Below are 18,171 nucleotides of genomic sequence, written 5' to 3'. Positions count from 1 at the left end.
TGTAATAAACATTGGTGCAGAGCTGTTTGTTTTCTTTGAACCACAAAACAGTGGGTGCAGGCTCTCCAAGTACCATATACTCAAAGATGGCAGGGAGCCCCTGAACACAGTGGATTGGTTTTAATTCCTTAAGGAAGTAAGGAGGACAAGGACCTTCAAGCTTTTCCAGAGATTTCTCCACTGCTGATTCTAGTTCAGTCTCCTTGCGTCCCTCTCCTTTGGAATTTATTTTTAGATAGGCACTACATATTGTCTGTCCATATTCATTACTGGCAATACATGTATACTCTCCCTCATCTTCAAATTTTGTGAACAGAATGATCAAGCTATGATCATTACCGTCAAAAACAAATTTGTAGTCAGTAGAAGGCTTTAACATTATTCCATTGAAGAACCACTGAATTTTAGGTTTGGGGATGCCAGTGACCGTAACAGATAATTTAGCCACATCCCCTATGCTTATTTCAGCATTTGACACTTCTTTGATAAAAACCGGGACACTGCCTTCCTTTTTGGAATAGAATTTAGTTGAATGAACTGGAGGTTCAGATAAAAGTTCAAGTGTTTCATTTCCTTTAGATAGCTGAAGGTCAGAGCTATAGGTTTGGAGTCCTTCTTCCTCAGCAGACAGAAGACCACTAGAAAACTCTGTATGGGCGAAAATGATTATTATTTTACCATCAATTTTATTTAGCAACAAAAAAATGAAAGTCAAAGAATTATGTATCACGTGATGGGTCTTCTTCTGTCTTGTTCCTGGAATCATTAGATGTCTTGAGATTAACTTATTACAAAGCACATTTCTAAGGGTTTAATCTTAGTTTATGATATCATATTATATGATTATGAAGTGTGTACTAATGCAACTTTCAGTCACTTCATTTGTGTTAGAGTTTATAAATGTTAAAGATGTTCTTAGGAATTTTTCTTTGTGCTATAATATCAATACTCAAGTTTGAAAAACTGCTGGCTAACTATTTGTACTAAAAGAATCCATGGTTATTTAAATCAATTTTTAAAAGGTTCAGAATTATTATTTATACATAAAATTTTAATATGCAAAAATATCCTTATTATCAAATTGAAGACTGATGATTTCCAAAATAAATCATCTATATTCTAGTTACTGTTTATAAACTGAAGCCATTGTTGAAAACAATGTTTAATCTGAATTTATGAGAGAACTGTTTACAGTTACTAGGAATGCAAGCCATCTTTTGCCCATGTAAACTGCCATAGTACTGTACCAAAGCTTTGATAATAAGACCTATGTTAACTCAAGTTAGTCAATAAAATGGGAGAATCAGAAATGAGAGAAAACCATTCCAAATTAAAATTTTGACTGGGGCTCCTGACTCCCATGCACTCCCTCCACAGATCTCCTTAGTTCCACCCTTGGTGTGTGGTCCACCTCCCACTCAAATGGCCTTTTGGGGAGGACTGTGGAGCATGTGGCAGAGGTGCAGTGTGGTGTGAGATGCTTTCACCACTGTGCTTTCTGTGCTGTGTATGGTTTGCAGGAACTCTCAGATAGCACCATAGCGAAGAGGTCTACTGCAAATCCTCTTATTGCAAGAAGTATGGGCCCAAAGATTATGAGTAAGGCCAGGGTCTCAACATAAAGTGGGCAAGAGACTGTCTATCAAGCCAGTGAGTGCTCAGCCCCACAGGCTTGCAACAAATTCAACTACTTCTACATTTGCTCAGAAATACGGAGATGCTAAGAAATGTGTCAGATGCGGGAATTCTCTTAATGCTGCTGAGAAGAGAATTGGAGCTGGAAATCCTGTCACAAAAACTGTTTCCAATGTGCCAAGTATGGAAAGAAATCAACAACTCTGAGTGATTAAGAGGGCACATCTATTGTAAAGGAAGCCATGCAAAGAACTTGGGCCCAGTGGATTTGGCTATGGTCAAGGAGCAATGGTCCTATTCACCTTCAGTAAAGGTGTGAACCAAGAACCAAGATCACACACTGAGAATCTCTACATAATCTACACACAGACAATCTAACACTAAATACTAAATTACTGAATATCACCCTGTCCTTGGATAGGCTGGCTGACTCCTAGGTAGAGAGCACTGTATCCTTTTGCTTTACTCATACAAATTTTTAAGAACCAATTCTTTTACATTTTAAACAAAACATCAGCTTGAAAAACAACCTTGATTGTATTCTATTATGCAAGAAATACCTATACAACAATTATTGAACAGAAAAACAAAACAGTGAATAACAAATACTCATTAAACAGTATTATGGACAACAGAATGAAAGATGTGTAATTTGATAACAAGGAATTAGGATTTTCATTAAAGCTGTTATGTAAGTACAACAGCCCCATAAATAGTAGTTTTATTGCCTTACTCAAAAGCAGTTATATTATTTTATTAGTTCACTCCAATTGCATTACATGAACTAGTCTTATAACTTAATACCTTTCTGTTCTAGTGTATAAGCATTAGAAGGCAGGACTCCAGTGTCAGCTAGCTATAAAGGTACTGGTAAAACTTATCTATAACATGTAGAATACATACTCAATTATTTATTATTTCAATTAGTTGCCATAAAATCATTGATTAATTTCATATACTAATGGTGACCACTTAACTTTACATTTAATCTGTAATGTATTACTCATGTCAGCTTTCCCTTTACTTGAAGTGACAAAATATCTGTAAAAGGGAATGAATGTGAATATAGTTCATATACCCCTACGCACTAATATCTTCAAATATTCTCCCTTACTTCTAAATACCATGTATTAACCATAAAAATATAGTAAATAAAATTCAAATGCCCTGAAACATGAAACATGTGGTTTAAAATACATGTAGTAGTAGCAGCTAATAATTATGTCTAACTTCGACTATGTAATAAATGAATTCTTTATCCAGAATCAGAGAAATTAATATTCTAGGCTTTTAAGTTATGTGCCATTGAGTCAGAAAATTAAAAATATTTCAACAATTAATAAATAAGCCAAGTGTGACCAAAGCTTACTTTTCTTTATACAATCACTATTATTCTGCATATCCTCAAGTTTAATGCATTTGAGACTAACAGAATTCTAATGAGCAAAACAAAGCCCTCCTTGTTATGTGAATAAAAGTATATTTTTCAACATCTCCTGCAAATCCACATTTTTTGGTCTTTTTTATTTATTTATTTATTTATTTATTTATTTATTTATTTATTTAAAGAAACAGGCTTTGCATTGTTGCAATCTATGCTCTACTATAACAGTTGGGTAAAATGTGCTTGTCAAGTTTATCATGACCTGAATTTCTAATTTATTTAAACCTCCTTTAGATGATGAAAAGTAGGATAAATCCTTAAGTCCCTAAACTATAGAATTAGTTTTATTTCAGGGAGTTAAGATGGATATATTTCATTATATCTATAATGATGATCACAGATATTGTATGCACACTGGTTGAAACAGATTGCTCTACAAGAGTGTATCTATCTTGATGAGTTATGGTGACTTAAAACAAGTAGAACAAATATTTTTGGGGGGCATGGAGGTGAGGGTATGAGCCTTACTGCTCTGTCTACATTCTGCACATATTCCCAATTGCTTATTTAATTTGGAAGGGCTTTTAGGGAATTTCCATTGTGGGAATAAAAAGGTAATACAATGAAAGAAACATGGCAAACATAATTGGTTATATGAATCCTTCTGAAAATTAAATTTGCATTACATTTTAAATTTTTTAGAATTAAAATTAATATGTTTAATACATTCATGGTACTTAAAAATTGCTCAATGTAGAGAACAAATATAGTCATTGGGCTATATTTAAGAGTTGAGGGTAGGAATGATTCATAATTTCATTACTATATTTTATTATTTCTTTCATCATCTGCTGTATAACTAAAATTTATTCTAAATTATTTTTAAAAAGTTACCACTGGGATGACACAGAGAGTTGAATGATCACCTCTTAGGATCTCTGGTAAAATCCCTCATTTTCAGATTAAAAAAACCCCACCTGAATTTCTCTATATTTATTACAACGTATATGAGAAGATTTAGGTTCACATTGGTACATAGGTACAATGCTAAGGATTTTGTGAATTTATTATCATTTTAATTTTGAAAAACAAAAAAATGTCAATTTAGAAACATATATAAATCTTGAATTTGAATGCTTATTAATTTTGAGTTAGTTTAAACAATGAAATTCAATGAAAATGACAGGAAAGCCTATTATCTTATATACAAATACAAATTACCATACTGTCTCAATTCTAAAAACATTCCACTTTCCTTTTCCTAATTTTAAAGATTCTGAAATTGGACTGCAGTTTAAAATCTTATGTAAAAATGTAATATGGTAGTTTCTTTTCTCCTAAGAAAAATATTAATGTTGCATTTTACACTTGATGCCATCTTGAACTGAGAAAATGAGGTATTTCCCAAAGTAAAAAGATCTGTGTTTGCATATTCTGCAAATGTCCAGATGATATCTATCTGAGCAGCACCATTGGTCCCTTCAAAACCAGCAAGAGTTAAAAGACTTAAGAAAAGGAATATTAATAATTAAAACATTTTTAAAAGAGCCAAACATATACTGAGGTTGTAATGTCAAACAGATTACAGTCAAACCTTGGTTCTCAAATGTCTCCCATCTCAAACAATTTGGTTCTCAGCCAAATTGTGGAACAAAACTTCTGTTTTCTACTTGACAACCCTTTCACGCTGATACCTCAGCATGACAAAAAGCATCTCTCAGGCAACAAATGCCATTGTTGCTGGCAGAATCTAGCTATTAGTACAATTTTAAATCATAAAGAGGCTATCAAGAGTGCTAATGCTGCTCAGGGTGTGATAGTGCTCAAACAACAACAATCACAGGCAATCGAAAAGATAGAAAAATTGTTGATTTGTATAAAGGGAAAGCAGTTTGCCAGTGATAGCATTTCGGAGGCAATGATATATGAAAAAGTAAAGATGCTGCATACGGACCCCTGAAAGACTCCTGAGAGGAGTGCTGAAAGTGACTCATTTAAGGCTAGTAAGGGGTGGTTGGGTAAATTTAAGAAAAGAAGTGTTTGTTTATTGGTTAAACAGTACATTAGACATGAACTGTATATAAGAAAGATTAAAACAGGGAGTCATTAATGGGTCTGGAAGGTAGTAATTCAATTTACATTACTTCTAATGGGAAAAAATGATTCAGTTTTTTATTTTTTTTATTTTTTTAACAAATCACTTCTTAAACACCCTTCTGGAATGAATTAAGTTTGAGAACCAAGATTCCTCTGTAGATAGTTAGTTACCAACTAAGCAAAGCTGGTTTCTATTCTTTATTTTATCTCTTCTAAGTCTGAGTAAATAAGCATTAATTTGGCTGTAAAAGGGTTATAATTTAAAAAATTACTTATATTCAGAGCAGAGAGGAGATTCTCACTAATCTGTCTGTGTGGTCATCTGACAGGATCTTCCCTTTTACATTTTACTTTACTGATATAGTTTACCTCTAAGAGAGAGTACATTCTGCTGAAACACTCGGAGAAGGAGAAATGAAGGTAAAGTAGAAATACAATTAGGTAGCCATAGAGATATTTAATTGTGCTTGATTTTTCACAGTATAATGGACACAAGTGATGATTCCACAGTTTAGATATTTAGATAACAGCGTATTTACATGTATTACAAATACGAGACGTCCACGTGGAGAAACTGTGTTCCCAGGGGTCTTCAATGTAATGCATTCAAACAGAGTTGACATATTTGGAAATTTATTAAATCTATATAATTTGGAAAATATGAAAGCACTCAAATCAAGTGTAATAATTACGAAGGCACTAAAACATCGTACAAGAACTTTTACATTAGGGTGAGTGCTGCACAGGTCTCGGCCATTCCTCTGTTGTTGGTAGCTACACACCTGTACTCACCTGCGTCATCTTTTACTAAGCCTGTTATGAATAAGTTGTGGAACCCTATGCCTCTTTCCTCAGCACTGAACCTTGCTCCTTGCAACAATTTCCCGTCTTTGTACCAGTGAACTGTGGGTCTTGGAGAGCCACGCACTAAACACTGGAAATAAGCTGCTGTGCCGACCAGAGCACAGCAGTCAGAAATGCCTCTAATGAACCTGGGAGGCCCTTCCACCACCTGAAATTCAAAAAAGCTGTCTGCATACTTGCTCTTTAAGACTAACTCTTCCTTCAAACTGCTTAAAGTCACTCGACTTTTCCTTGTTATCATAGCAGATACTTCGGAATCTCCCATGGTGAGAAATCCCCGACAGAGAGCCTCTCCCACACTGTTCACAGCTCTGCACCTGTATGTCGCACTATCAGAAAGACAGACGTTTCGAATTTTAAGGGTGTGACTTCCGTTCTCCTCACTAATCACATATTTAACATTATCTGGCTCAATACACATATATTCTTTATACCATTTAACTTCGGGACTAGGGACACCTATGACTGAACATTTGAACACAGCATCGGAACTTTCTGGAACTTTAAAATCACAAATAGGCATTATAAAACGAGGAGGCATCTCAAATACTTCTAAGTCAATTTTTAGATCTTTGTCTTCTTCTCCTCTTGAAGCCATATTTGGATCAGCTAAATTCAATGGAAGAACATCTAGGCTCACGATCATGCTTTTATGATCAGGAGTAAATTCCGGAACTGTAACTATTTTCACTTGCTTCTCAAATTCTTTGACATCTTTTTCACTTAACTCAACTTCCAAGACAATCTCTTGAGGAGAAGGTGTTCTTGATGATGAGTTGTTTTCCAAATCAAACTCCATGACATGCTGATGTGTTATTGGAGGTGGGAGTGCCACTGCTCTTTCTTGTTGAGGTACTATGTCTACATCTGCAAAGCTCTTTGCTTCCCCTATGATATTTACAGCATGGCACATGTACGCTCCCCCCTCTCCTTTCTGAATGTTAGGAATTACCAAAGAACATACATTACCCACCCTTTCTATCTTGATTCTTTCATCTGGTTCTAGCAAAGATTTATTTCTATACCATTTCACACCAGGAACTGGAATGCCCTCAACTTCAACAATGAAGCCTAATGTTGTATTTTCATATATCTTCCTTTTGGTCAGAGGTTCAATAAAAGATGGAGGCATTTCATTGTCTTTGGGTTCGATGGCTTCATTGGGTGTGCCAAATGAGTCCGAGCGCCATACTTCATAGGCTGAGCTTCTCTCTCCTGTAGGTGTATGGAAATGTTCATTTGGCGTACTGTCCTCCCTTTCTATTTTTGATGGGTGCCTTTTAAAGTTTTCAGTGGGGTTTGGTCCTCCAGTAGGAATATAATATCTTTCAACTGTTTCTCCTCCTAAAGGTGTAGAATATCGTTCTAAAGTCTCCCCTGGGGGTGTGGAATATCTCTCTAGAGATTCCCCTGGGGGTGTGGAATATCTCTCTAGACTTTCCCCTGGGGGTGTGGAATATCTCTCTAGAGTCTCCCCTGAAGGTGTGGAATATCTTTCTAGAGTCTCCCCTGGGGGTGTGGAATATCTCTCTAAAGTCTCCCCTGCAGGCGTGGAATATCTTTCTGCTATCTCCCCTTCCGAAGGTGTTGAGTACCTTTCAGCAACTTCCTCTAAAGGCGTGGTTCTTTGAATAGTCTTACCTCCTGCGTTTGTTGAGGATTGCTTAGTTGTATCTAATGGAGCAAAATATAAATCAGGAGACTTTGGAGTTTCAAAATGTTCAACAGAGGATGGTGGGGTATAAAACTGATCTAACTCAGAGATTTCCTCACTGCTTATACTTCCCACATCAATGGAAATATCAGATTCAGGAGAAAATGGGCGACCTAATGAGTCCTGTTGTTGGTTGTAATATTCATACACAGTGTTGAAAGTTACTTCTTCAACCTCCATGGACGTGGTTGATTCGCTTTGGACAAGTTTTGCCGTGTCTCTGGTGTCTTTAGTTTCAGGAACTTCATGTTTTCCAGCAGCAAGTAAATACTGTGTTAGTGAGGACTCGGAGTCCTTTACCTCCATTGTATGTGCCTCGTCCAGTTTAGGAAAACAAGTTTCAATCTTTTCTTCTTCAGTAGTGAAGAAAGAAGTTTCATTTTCAGCTTGAACTTGGTAAATGTTTTCTTCTTCAGAGACATCATTTCTTTCACTTCTTTGTTCATTTGGATTCCGTTGTTCCTCAGTCATCAAGAATGAAAGGCACTGGCTCAGGGAGGGTTTTCTGTGGAGTGAGTCTGCTCCCTGAACATCACCTCTGTGGTCTCCAGTGGCATATTCCTGTATCCCTCCATCCTGCTTTTGAAATGATGCCGACTCGTGTTCCAAAGTGTGTTCTTCCTTCATTTCACTAACCTCTAAAAGCTTTTCCTCACTTGCTGCTTTTTTCAAAAGTGAAATGAAACTTGGATCTCCATTTTCGAAAGAACGTCTTTTCCCAGAAATATCAGTTTCTCCTACATCTGCAGATGAGGTTTGAAGTAGGCCACCTGCCTGACTATGGATTTCATCAGAAAAGATTTTAAGAGAAGTATCCGTGTCTAAAATTTCTACCTTTTGTTCCTGTATCTGTTGGACTTCTTTCCCAAAATAATAGGTCTTTTCATCAATACAGCTTTCTTTCATCCAGTCTTGACTGGAAGAAATGTCTTGATTTGTAAGTATGTCATTTTGCATTCTTTTAGACATATCCTGTGTATCAAATAGTAGTATTTCAGGGCCAGAAATTTCTTCTTTATAAGGTGTTTCCCATTGTGGCCTAGATTCCTGGAAATCCTTAGCTGAATCTCCTATATGAGAATACATTTGTTTTAGATCAAATACAATGTTCTCAGCATCAGTTGTTTCAGAAGCAGGATGTTGGATTTTAAAATAAGCTTCTTCTGGTTGACCACTATCTAATTCTTGGGATTTTAAATCTGGATTTTCTATTTGAGAGTGAAACTGCTTTAGGTCAAATGTAATAGGAGTTTCATATTCAGACCTTTCAGAAACTGCAGACTGCTCTATAAGACCTATTTCTTTTTGTTGCTCCCTCTCTTGTACTTTAAATTCCCCATGAGTTTGAGAAGAAAGCAGCTTTAAATTCATTATGATGTTAGATGAATCTGTTTCAGTGTTTGGAGACAGTTTATCTGCCTGATGCATATTTGCCTTTAGGTCACTGGATTTTGATTCTCTTTGATTTAATGGAAAGTCAATGTCATCAGGCTTCTTTTGAGGAGGATTAACAAATGATTTCTTGGTAGCTCTTTTCTCCAGAACTCCTTTCTCTGCATGTTGTAACTTTTCAAATGCAATGATTCTATGCTTCACTTTTCTTCTTGGGTAGTATCTCTCCTCACCAAGGGGTTCTTCATATACAATGGTAGATGAGTCTTTTGTATCGTAACTCTCAGAAGTTTTCATTGAGTGGATATTTGAGAAATGGTCACTTTGGGCATATTCTTGCACATGTACCCTTTCTGGTTCACCAAGTTTTCCAAAATCATGCCTAACCTCTCTCCTAATTTTAACTTCACTGAAATCATCAGCAAATGGGTATGGGTAAACAGTACCCTCTGCTTGGTGCAGCTTTGATTTTTCACTTACACGCCCCTCTTTCCATTCATCCTGACATTGTATGAGTTCAGCTCTGATAGGTCTGTTGGTTTGTATGGACCTAGAAGCAACCTGCACAAATCTGGGGACTTTTTCTCTAGAAGATGTGCAATGAGCATGGCTTTTCTGGTCTATCTGCTTAGTTGTCTCAAGGTTTTGAAAAACCTCCCTTACAGAATATTCTTTTACATTACATTGGGAAGTAAAAGGACCAGCTGGATAATCATACAAATGTGCCCTTATAGATTCTCCCTGAATTTGTTGACCTCTGGGATTTTTTTCATAAATTCCACCAATATTTTCTAATTGGCTATATTCCCAGTGAATGACAGGTTCCACTGTGAGATCGGAAACACTCTCAATGGTTCCTGAACTGTTTTCAGCAACACATTTATATTTTCCCGAATCTTGAACATCAATATCATGAATATACAACCTGTAGCTATAATCAAACTCTTCAAACTGAAACTTTTGATCCTGCTTTACAAGGACTCCATTTTGAAACCATGTTACCACTGGCTTAGGCTCCCCAGATAATAAACATTCAAGTACTATGAAATCCCCTTCTCTACACCTGGCATACCTTGGCATTTCTCGTAACATTTTTGGTGGCTCATTAGTAATATCAGATGAAAATATAAATTTGTGTTTTGGTGACTGAGTAGCCTTATCTCGAGGTGCTGCTTTAGGTTCCAACTCTTCAAACTGAAACAATTCCCTTGACTCTTTGTCCTGTTCTGGAGTAGGAGTTGCTGCTGTTATCTGAATTTCCACAGGAAAGGAAAGCAATTCTATGTCTGCAGAGGAAGGACCTGGTGGGGTAGTTTGTAACATATGGAGATTTGTTTGGCCCTCTAGTCTCAAAGATGGAGGAACGTCTTCTGCTTGGTCAAACACCAATGCCAGCTCTTCTTCCTCATCAGTGTAGTCATGCAATATTGGGATTTTATGTGCTTTGACACTGGGCTTTTGTTTTGCTTTCACTTTTAGTATACCTGTTGTCTTTACTGTTCCATATTGGTTAAACAGCACACAGGTGATAGAACCGTCATTTTGAGGAAGAACAGAAGTAAAAGTTAATGTTGAATAGTTTTCCAAGGTATGAATGATAAAGCCTCGATTACATGGAATTGGTATATCATTGTTATACCATGTCACTATGGGTGGAGGATATCCTTGAAAATGACACATGAATTGACAACTGTCACCTTCATAAACCTCTTGAGATTCAATTTCTTGAAGAAATGAAGGTGGACAACGTTGCAGATGTTTTTGGAAGGAATTTTCAAAAAATCTTGTGGTTTTTTCTTCCTGTTCAATTTTGAATTCTTCAGCTCTTGTGAAAGTGGAGTGTTGTAATTCTCTCAAATCGTCCTTTTTTATTCTTTTACTATCTATTTCTTCATGTTCTTTAATATTTGTAAGTGTACCAAAATCACTTGTATGTGATATAACAGCTTGAGACACCTTTTCAGAAGTCTCATCTATGTCCTTACTTTTATACACATTAGTAATATATTGAGATGACTCTCCAATTTTAGTTTTGGTCATAATTTCTTCAACTTGTCTTTTTGCTTGGGTCTTCTCGTTTACTTGACTTCTACCATGTAAATGGTCTTTTGGTCGACTCTCTTTTAGAAATGCCTCTTGGCTCATTCTTATTTCAGTCTGGAGAATTTCTTGATCATCAACAGTAGTTGGAAAACTTGTGAGCGATTCTCCAGATTCTATATTTTGATCCATTTGATTAGAATATTCAGTTGAATATTCAACCTTTTCCCTATTTTCAGCTAGATCAGATACTGACCTGCTTTCCATTCCCTCTCTAAAGAACATAGTATCTTTATTACTACCTTCCCTTCTCAAAGTTCTTGAGCTTAGTTTAGATGGCATATCTAAAAGAGATAACTTCTTTTTCTCCAGTAACGTTTTTCTAGCCTCCCGTAAACGTTGCAACTTCCCTTTGGTCTCCTCATCCAGGAAATTTTCACCTACGTTAAGCCATCCTCTGACATCAGATTTACTTTCTAGATATTCTTCATCATACATAAAATCTGTTTTCTTGCTAGGACTCACTGTCTCAAAGTGTATAGTTCGCATCATTCCCTTTTGTTCCACATCTTGTTTTTTGTTAAAGGGAGAGCCAGTAAACCTCAGGTCAACCTTCATCCTGCCCTCTTTCCTCTCAGCTAATGTCTCTATATTTTCATGTGTCTGTTCTGCCCTTTTCAGAAAGTCTAAATATTTCTCATCTTGCCCTTTTTGAATAACAAGCAGTGATGCAGTTGATTCAGCATACCCTTCACTATTAATTGCTAACAATCTGTAAGTTCCAGAGTCTCTGGCTTGGACCCTTTTAATCTCTAAGCTGGAAAAGTGATCGTGTAGATCACTCTCGGTTTTTATAACCCGCCGGAGACCTGTTGGGATTGGCCGATTGTTATAGAACCAAGTCATTTCAGGAGTTGGACAGCCAATTAATCTACATGTAAAAACAGCAGGCTCACCCTCTAAAACATACTTAAACGTAAGTTTTTGGGTAAAAGAAGGCTTGAAATATTCAGGCCAGGAGCTTGTAGATAATATTCTACTTGCATATCTTTTAGCAGCCATAGAGCTCTGGTCTACATCTTCAGAATCTGAAAAGGCATCACGTGTATCTCTTTCTGAAAGTTCAGATTCTTCCTCGGAGAGTAATTCTGAAAAGAAATTAAATTATAAAGCATTTTACTATTTTCCATAGTATTTGAAAAAGTTGAAAATAAATGAAATTGCAAAATAGAAATGAAATAAAATGCATGCTACAGATTCTCACAAATCCATAGAAAAATTCACTCACCATATTTGTTCGAATAAACGCAACACCATGCTCTGTTTAAAAGATTCTGACACGAAAATCGTTCGTTGTCTGGTCTTTTCTTCAAACTGCTGAAATTTCTTCTTGAACAAGCAAAAATGCATTTGAAAATAACATGTTCCTGTGCATATTTGTTTTGAGAGCAGGAAAACTTTGTTCCTTTAATGGCTAAGAGGAAAATCTTACCTGACTTGCAGAGAGTGAAATAAACGCCCTTTCTGATCCTTTTGATTGTAGATTAAATTTTTAATAATTAACTATTTTAAATATATATATATATACAAGAACCATAACCATAAATAGCTAAAATAAAATAAGAAGGCGTTTATTCGAACTAATACAGCCATATAGTCACAACGTTATACAAAGAAAAGCAGGCAATAAGGATCACATAAGGCAGCTATCTGCAAGCCAGTGTAAGAGACATATCAATGTTAAAATGATGTATGAGCATGAGGTGTAAACCAGATGGGAATGTAACATTTTCACACACCCTAAATCAAGTAGCATTTCAATCATCATTCATTCATGACATTGCATTCTGAGAACGACACCTAGGTTATTGTCTACTGTTCAATTTAATTCACTGTGATTTCGAAAACAAACTTCTATTTCATGATTTCATGCATTAAGATTCCAACTTTTTCTAATACACGCTTTCGAAAATGGCTGCAAACATGAAAATGATACGGCTGGTAAATTTTAAATTCGAGAATTTAAATTACTGTAAAACAAAATACTATGAAATGCATGTAACCATCAGCATACTAAACCAGGCATGCGACATAGTAATATATTCTCTAAGAGATATATTTATACATCTATGTCATTTTTCTCAATGATAGTAAATGAAAGAAGGCAGTTAAGAATTCTATTAATCCTTCAGAATTTCTACTTAAATCTCATATTCAATGTAATAATACCTTTCATCTCCACCTCAATCTGCTCTTCAATCCTCTCGTGTAAAATTGATTCATAGGCTAAAATGGAAAAAAACATAAAAAAATTTAATGGTTAATTCCATATACTTTCTGCCTTAATATATGGTTTATGCAATTATAACTTTATCTTTATTATAATAGAAAACTATATCCACCAAATGCATCAAACAATTCATGCCAAACAAATCAATGAACTGATAAAGTACATGACAATGTTGGCAGAAAGATTTAAAAGCATTTTTATTTTTTGTTTTCTATGAAATTTCCACATTTAGTTCTATAATTCTTCATGCTTTTACATGCATTCGGAAAAGCAATCCACAAGCTAAAGGAAAATTCTTTTTAAAAAATGTCTTATCGACTGAACACTTGGTAAGATATGAAGTCACATTTATAGGGGACATGCATTTTTAACATGCCACATTTAGTTGATGGCTATTCTCAGTTTTTCCTGCAGAATTAAGCATTTTCAGCTAGTAATAAATACCCCTTTGGTTTAAACCACCTTTAAAATGTCAAACTACCTGAAGTTCAATTACATAGTAAGAAGCAAAACAAAGAGTCATCCACTCTAAATAGCTTTTATTACATAAGGAAAAGGAACAGTCTTTAGTTAGACACAATCATCTCTGGGGTGGCTTCTTCAGAGAGGCAGGTGCCCTGGTACCACTCTCATCTCTCAGTTCGTGTGGCATTATGTCAGTGGGCTTCTGAGTTCCTTGTTGTCTTTGGCATGAAGTGAATGACAAACTTGATGTTTTCTTTGACGATGCTCTCTTTACTTCACAGGTTGTTTTAATTTGTGACTCTGAATGTTTTAAAACTTTTAGTGTTTGAACCAAGGGTGATTTTTGTAACTGCTCTGGTTTGCGATTTCTTTGCTAGGTAAGAATAAAGTTAGGAAAAGGAATCAATTAGCTGTGTTTGTACGAGGAAAACACATGCTGAATTTAGAGAAGATGGAATGTCATTAGGATGAGAAGGAAAGCGGCACATTAGTCCCAAAACTAATATATGAAATAGCTATGCTTGCTATGCACATAAGAACTCAACACAAACTGACTTCTGGGGTTTTTCATTCTTACTCGGCCTTTGTGGATGACTGGGTAGCCTATGTAAAGTTATCAGGCCGGAATAAAAGAGGGGTGTATAAAAACTGCCTTCTTTTAGATCATTGGACAACTGTGCCTGATCCTTCACCCCTCAAACACTTAAAAATGTTTTAACTTTTTAAAGTACAAGTAAGGCCGTCTGGAATTTCCAAGAAAAAAAAAAGTGTTCATTCTCCAAGAACACTTTAATAATATTTAATTGGAACTGGAATTCCTGGGGCAGAAATGTCTAAGCAAATGCCCTCTGGGAACTTGACTTTCAAGTACTGTACTATGACACTAGGTTCTTTAGGAAACAAGTTGAAAGACCTACATTTCTCCTACCTCCACAGCACAGCTGATTCCCAATTATATTGCTGCTGAAACTGTCACAGTTGTCACCTACAAGACGTGTAGATAACAACTCCGGATAAATAGTAGCTGTGATTACTGTGCTTGCCAGCAGCTGTGGTCAAGTCTCCGGATGGTGGAATTTTCCACCTCATTTGCATAACTAGATCTCAGTCATGGACGTTAGAAATACAACCAGAAATAGCTATAGAATAAAATGCCAGCATAAGAAAGAAAAAAAGGCCTTTCTTGGTGTGTGTGAGTGAATATTGTAGATGCATTAAGTGAACTAATGAGCCAATTTCGAAATTTAGGGTAGAGAGGGCTGTGCACATAGCACTGTATCTTTGCCCCTGCTAATGTCTAACAACTAAAAAATAGTATGGTCAGATCCGGAAGAACCTGAGGCCACAGTTCTCAATAGACCCCTGCCGATGCCCAAACTTCACCCAGCTTCCTTCCATGGATTCAGTGAAGCTCCTTTGTTGGCAAATAGACAGCACGGGCTTCTAGTACCTGAAGAATTTTTTCTTATATCATTAGCATCTAAAGGGAAAGCCCACAGATAAGAGGAAGAAGCTATCATTAGCCCAAATTTATTCAGGCCTTTCCAGACACAGGGGAGAATCAAGCATAATAATAACAAAATAATGATTTTCCCCATGAGATAACTCTACAATTCCCAGAAGATCTGAGGCTACAAAAGCAGCATGATTTATTGAGAAATATCTAGAGATGACTAATTTGATCCAGACCTATTATTTTAAGTGCCCATTTTGACATTTTCATGGCCTCCTTATAATAGCTAGAACCTCCAGATCTGAACCCAAAGGGCAAATGAGAAATTTTGAGCCTCCTATTACTAAAACAATTCCATTTAAGTGTAGCATACTGTCAGGCACAAAAATAAATACTCAATAAATACTGGAACCATAACATCTTAACCTTCTTTGGTACACTCCCTAGGTGGCACATTTGGTCAAGATTAGAAAAGGCAGCCCATGTGAAATGAACCTTAACTTCCTGAACCTGGATCTGCTAGTTGTACTTCCTAAATCTAGACTGGAAAGTTAAATGTTCTTAATAAGTTTGGCCAATGACTTGGCCAACTTTCATAAGCCATTGATGAATAAACGTACTAATTTAGAGATACTCTAATTAATATACTCAATTTGCATGGCAGAAAAGCTGCATAAAGCGATGAGGATGAAATGAATGAAGCAAGTCATAGCTAGAAATCAAATAACCACCTTCTATGCTTAGTACTGCTGAAGATGTCTTCTCTCCATACTCATTGTGTACTGTGCAGCTGTACAATCCTTGGTCTACCAGCTGAACATTACATATGGTAAGGAAATAAGTATCTCCATTTTGTGTCTGCTTCACTCTCTCAGATTCCTCTATCTTTACACCTTCATGAGTCCAGGTTACACCAACAGAAGATTCATCCTCTAAAACACAGAGGAACTGAGCAGTGTCGCCGCACTTTACAGAGAGGTCTTGAAGATGCAGAAGAATCTTTGGCGCCTCATCCATCGTCTCTTCAGAGTATTTATCAGATAACTCAGTGCTTTCTGCAATTTGTGAAAGGGATGCGGGATGGTGCGACCCTACAGCTTGCACAAATGCAGCTGTGTGGGTGGAACTTTGAGATATACTTTCAAAAACCTGCACTTCACATTCATATGATGATCCTTGAAATGACTTAACTTCGCTTTGGGATATTTTGCTCTCTTGCTTTGTGAAAGAGGAATCTGCCACTGCCTGGGACGTGGTGGACTCTCTTACATCTTTCCCAGAACTTTGCCTAGCTAGGGCTTGCACTGTATAATCAAGTGACAAGAAAAAAAGAAAAGAATATTAAGATCGAAGCTTTGTCACTTGGCAAGGTTAGTAACACAAAATGGCATGGAGATGAAGATGAAAGACATCATTGTCGCTTGGAAGCAACATGCCAGATGCAGTAGGCCCTAAGGATCTTCACACAAAGGAAAACTCATTCCCAGCAATCCCATGATGAATGGATGATGAAGGCTCATGCAGATGCCATACAGTGTCTAGCTTCTTTCTTCTGTTGTTACTGCAGTTATCCAGAATCAATCAATCTCAATCTCTCTTCCTCTCTCCCTCACACTCCCCCCCCCCCCAAGAACTTTGTCCGCTCTTCACGATATGCTTTGTAAAAACATATATGGTAAGTAGATCACTAACGATGCAATGATGAGATGCTGTTAAATGTTAAGCAGCACTGACGTCTAACAAAATGATTACTAATGTAATGCACAGAACGCATAATTACTAATGTCAGACTTAAGATACATAGGTTAGCCCGTAACTGAGACCTTGGTGGTGGGGCTTGTTGGGTGTTACTTTATTAGTAAAGTAGGTACTGCCATAATATGCAATGAGACAAACAGCTGAGACTCTCATTAGTAACAGAGGGAGTAGGAGGTAGGCAGCAAATCAAAGTCTTTGAAGCACGTTGGGCTTTACCTTTCGGAGTCACTGTGAGTGTAGCTGCACAAGTGGCTTCCCCAGCGCTATTGGCTGCTTTGCAAGAGTACTGCCCAGCATGCTCTGAGTAAGCGTCAACTATAAGCATTAAAGCCATGCCTGTGGATTCCTCAAAATGGAAAACTACATCTTTTGTTGGTAGAATTGGCTGCTGGTTATGAAACCACTGGATTCCTGGTTTGGGAATGCCAGAAACCCTTGCATGAAATCTGACTGTCTCCCCGCTGTGCACCCTGAGGCTTGATAGAGGCTGGATGAAGATGGGCTTTTGGCCAAGGGACTCCTTCTTAAGTGAAAATGATGAAGAGACATGCCATTGGGAGTTGGATGTAACTTCTTCAAGTTTGCTAAATCCTGAAAAGAAGCATGCCAACCTTTAATGTTGTGCCCTGCATGGAAACCGGACCTCATGTGGAACTGTCTGCAGATCAGGGGCAAATTTCCACAGTGGACTGGAATCCAGTCCAGTCCTGATGCCTGGTCACTGTATGCACTGTGGATTCAGTCATACAAGTTCACTTGCATTTTCCAGACAAACAAGCTGAGACATCAACAGTCTAAAGAACGTCACCATATTGTTCAAGAAGGCAGTAGTGGAGTACGCGATTTGATATAGGTATTCTTGTTTCCTGGTTTTATTTTTTCCTCTCTGGTTGTAAAACCAGCATTTCTACTTTGAAAACCACTTTAAACTGATTATTAGGAAACATCTGGTTATTATAATAGGTGTTAACAATTGAAGAAAAAAAATCAAAATTTGCCCTAAATCCTTATATATTTGTATATACTCAATACTATGTAGAATAAATTAGCTCAGGAAAAGGACTCTGTAAAAATATATT

The 18,171-nt window shown here is 36.7% G+C and overlaps 2 protein-coding genes across 2 annotated transcripts in view; both read right to left on the bottom strand.

Moving 5' to 3' along the window:
* LOC308522075 (titin-like) overlaps positions 1 to 18,171 on the bottom strand; it is a 308,401-nt gene that overhangs the window by 207,128 nt on the left and 83,102 nt on the right. Inside the window, 1 exon segment of the mRNA XM_081095258.1 lies at positions 13,356 to 13,412. Coding sequence (XP_080951384.1) covers positions 13,356 to 13,412 — 57 coding nt within the window.
* Positions 5,217 to 12,650, bottom strand: LOC308522076 (uncharacterized protein). Its single transcript, XM_081095259.1, has one exon. It carries the CDS (start codon positions 12,186 to 12,188, stop codon positions 5,838 to 5,840), a length of 6,351 nt encoding a protein of 2,116 aa, XP_080951385.1. The 5' UTR covers positions 12,189 to 12,650; the 3' UTR covers positions 5,217 to 5,837.

Source organism: Myotis nattereri (assembly GCF_964212035.1).
Source record: "Myotis nattereri genome assembly, chromosome: 7".
Classification (NCBI taxonomy): domain Eukaryota; kingdom Metazoa; phylum Chordata; class Mammalia; order Chiroptera; family Vespertilionidae; genus Myotis; species Myotis nattereri.
The sequence above is the reverse complement of the archived record's forward strand: the minus strand, read 5'-3'. Positions and strand labels throughout refer to the sequence as shown.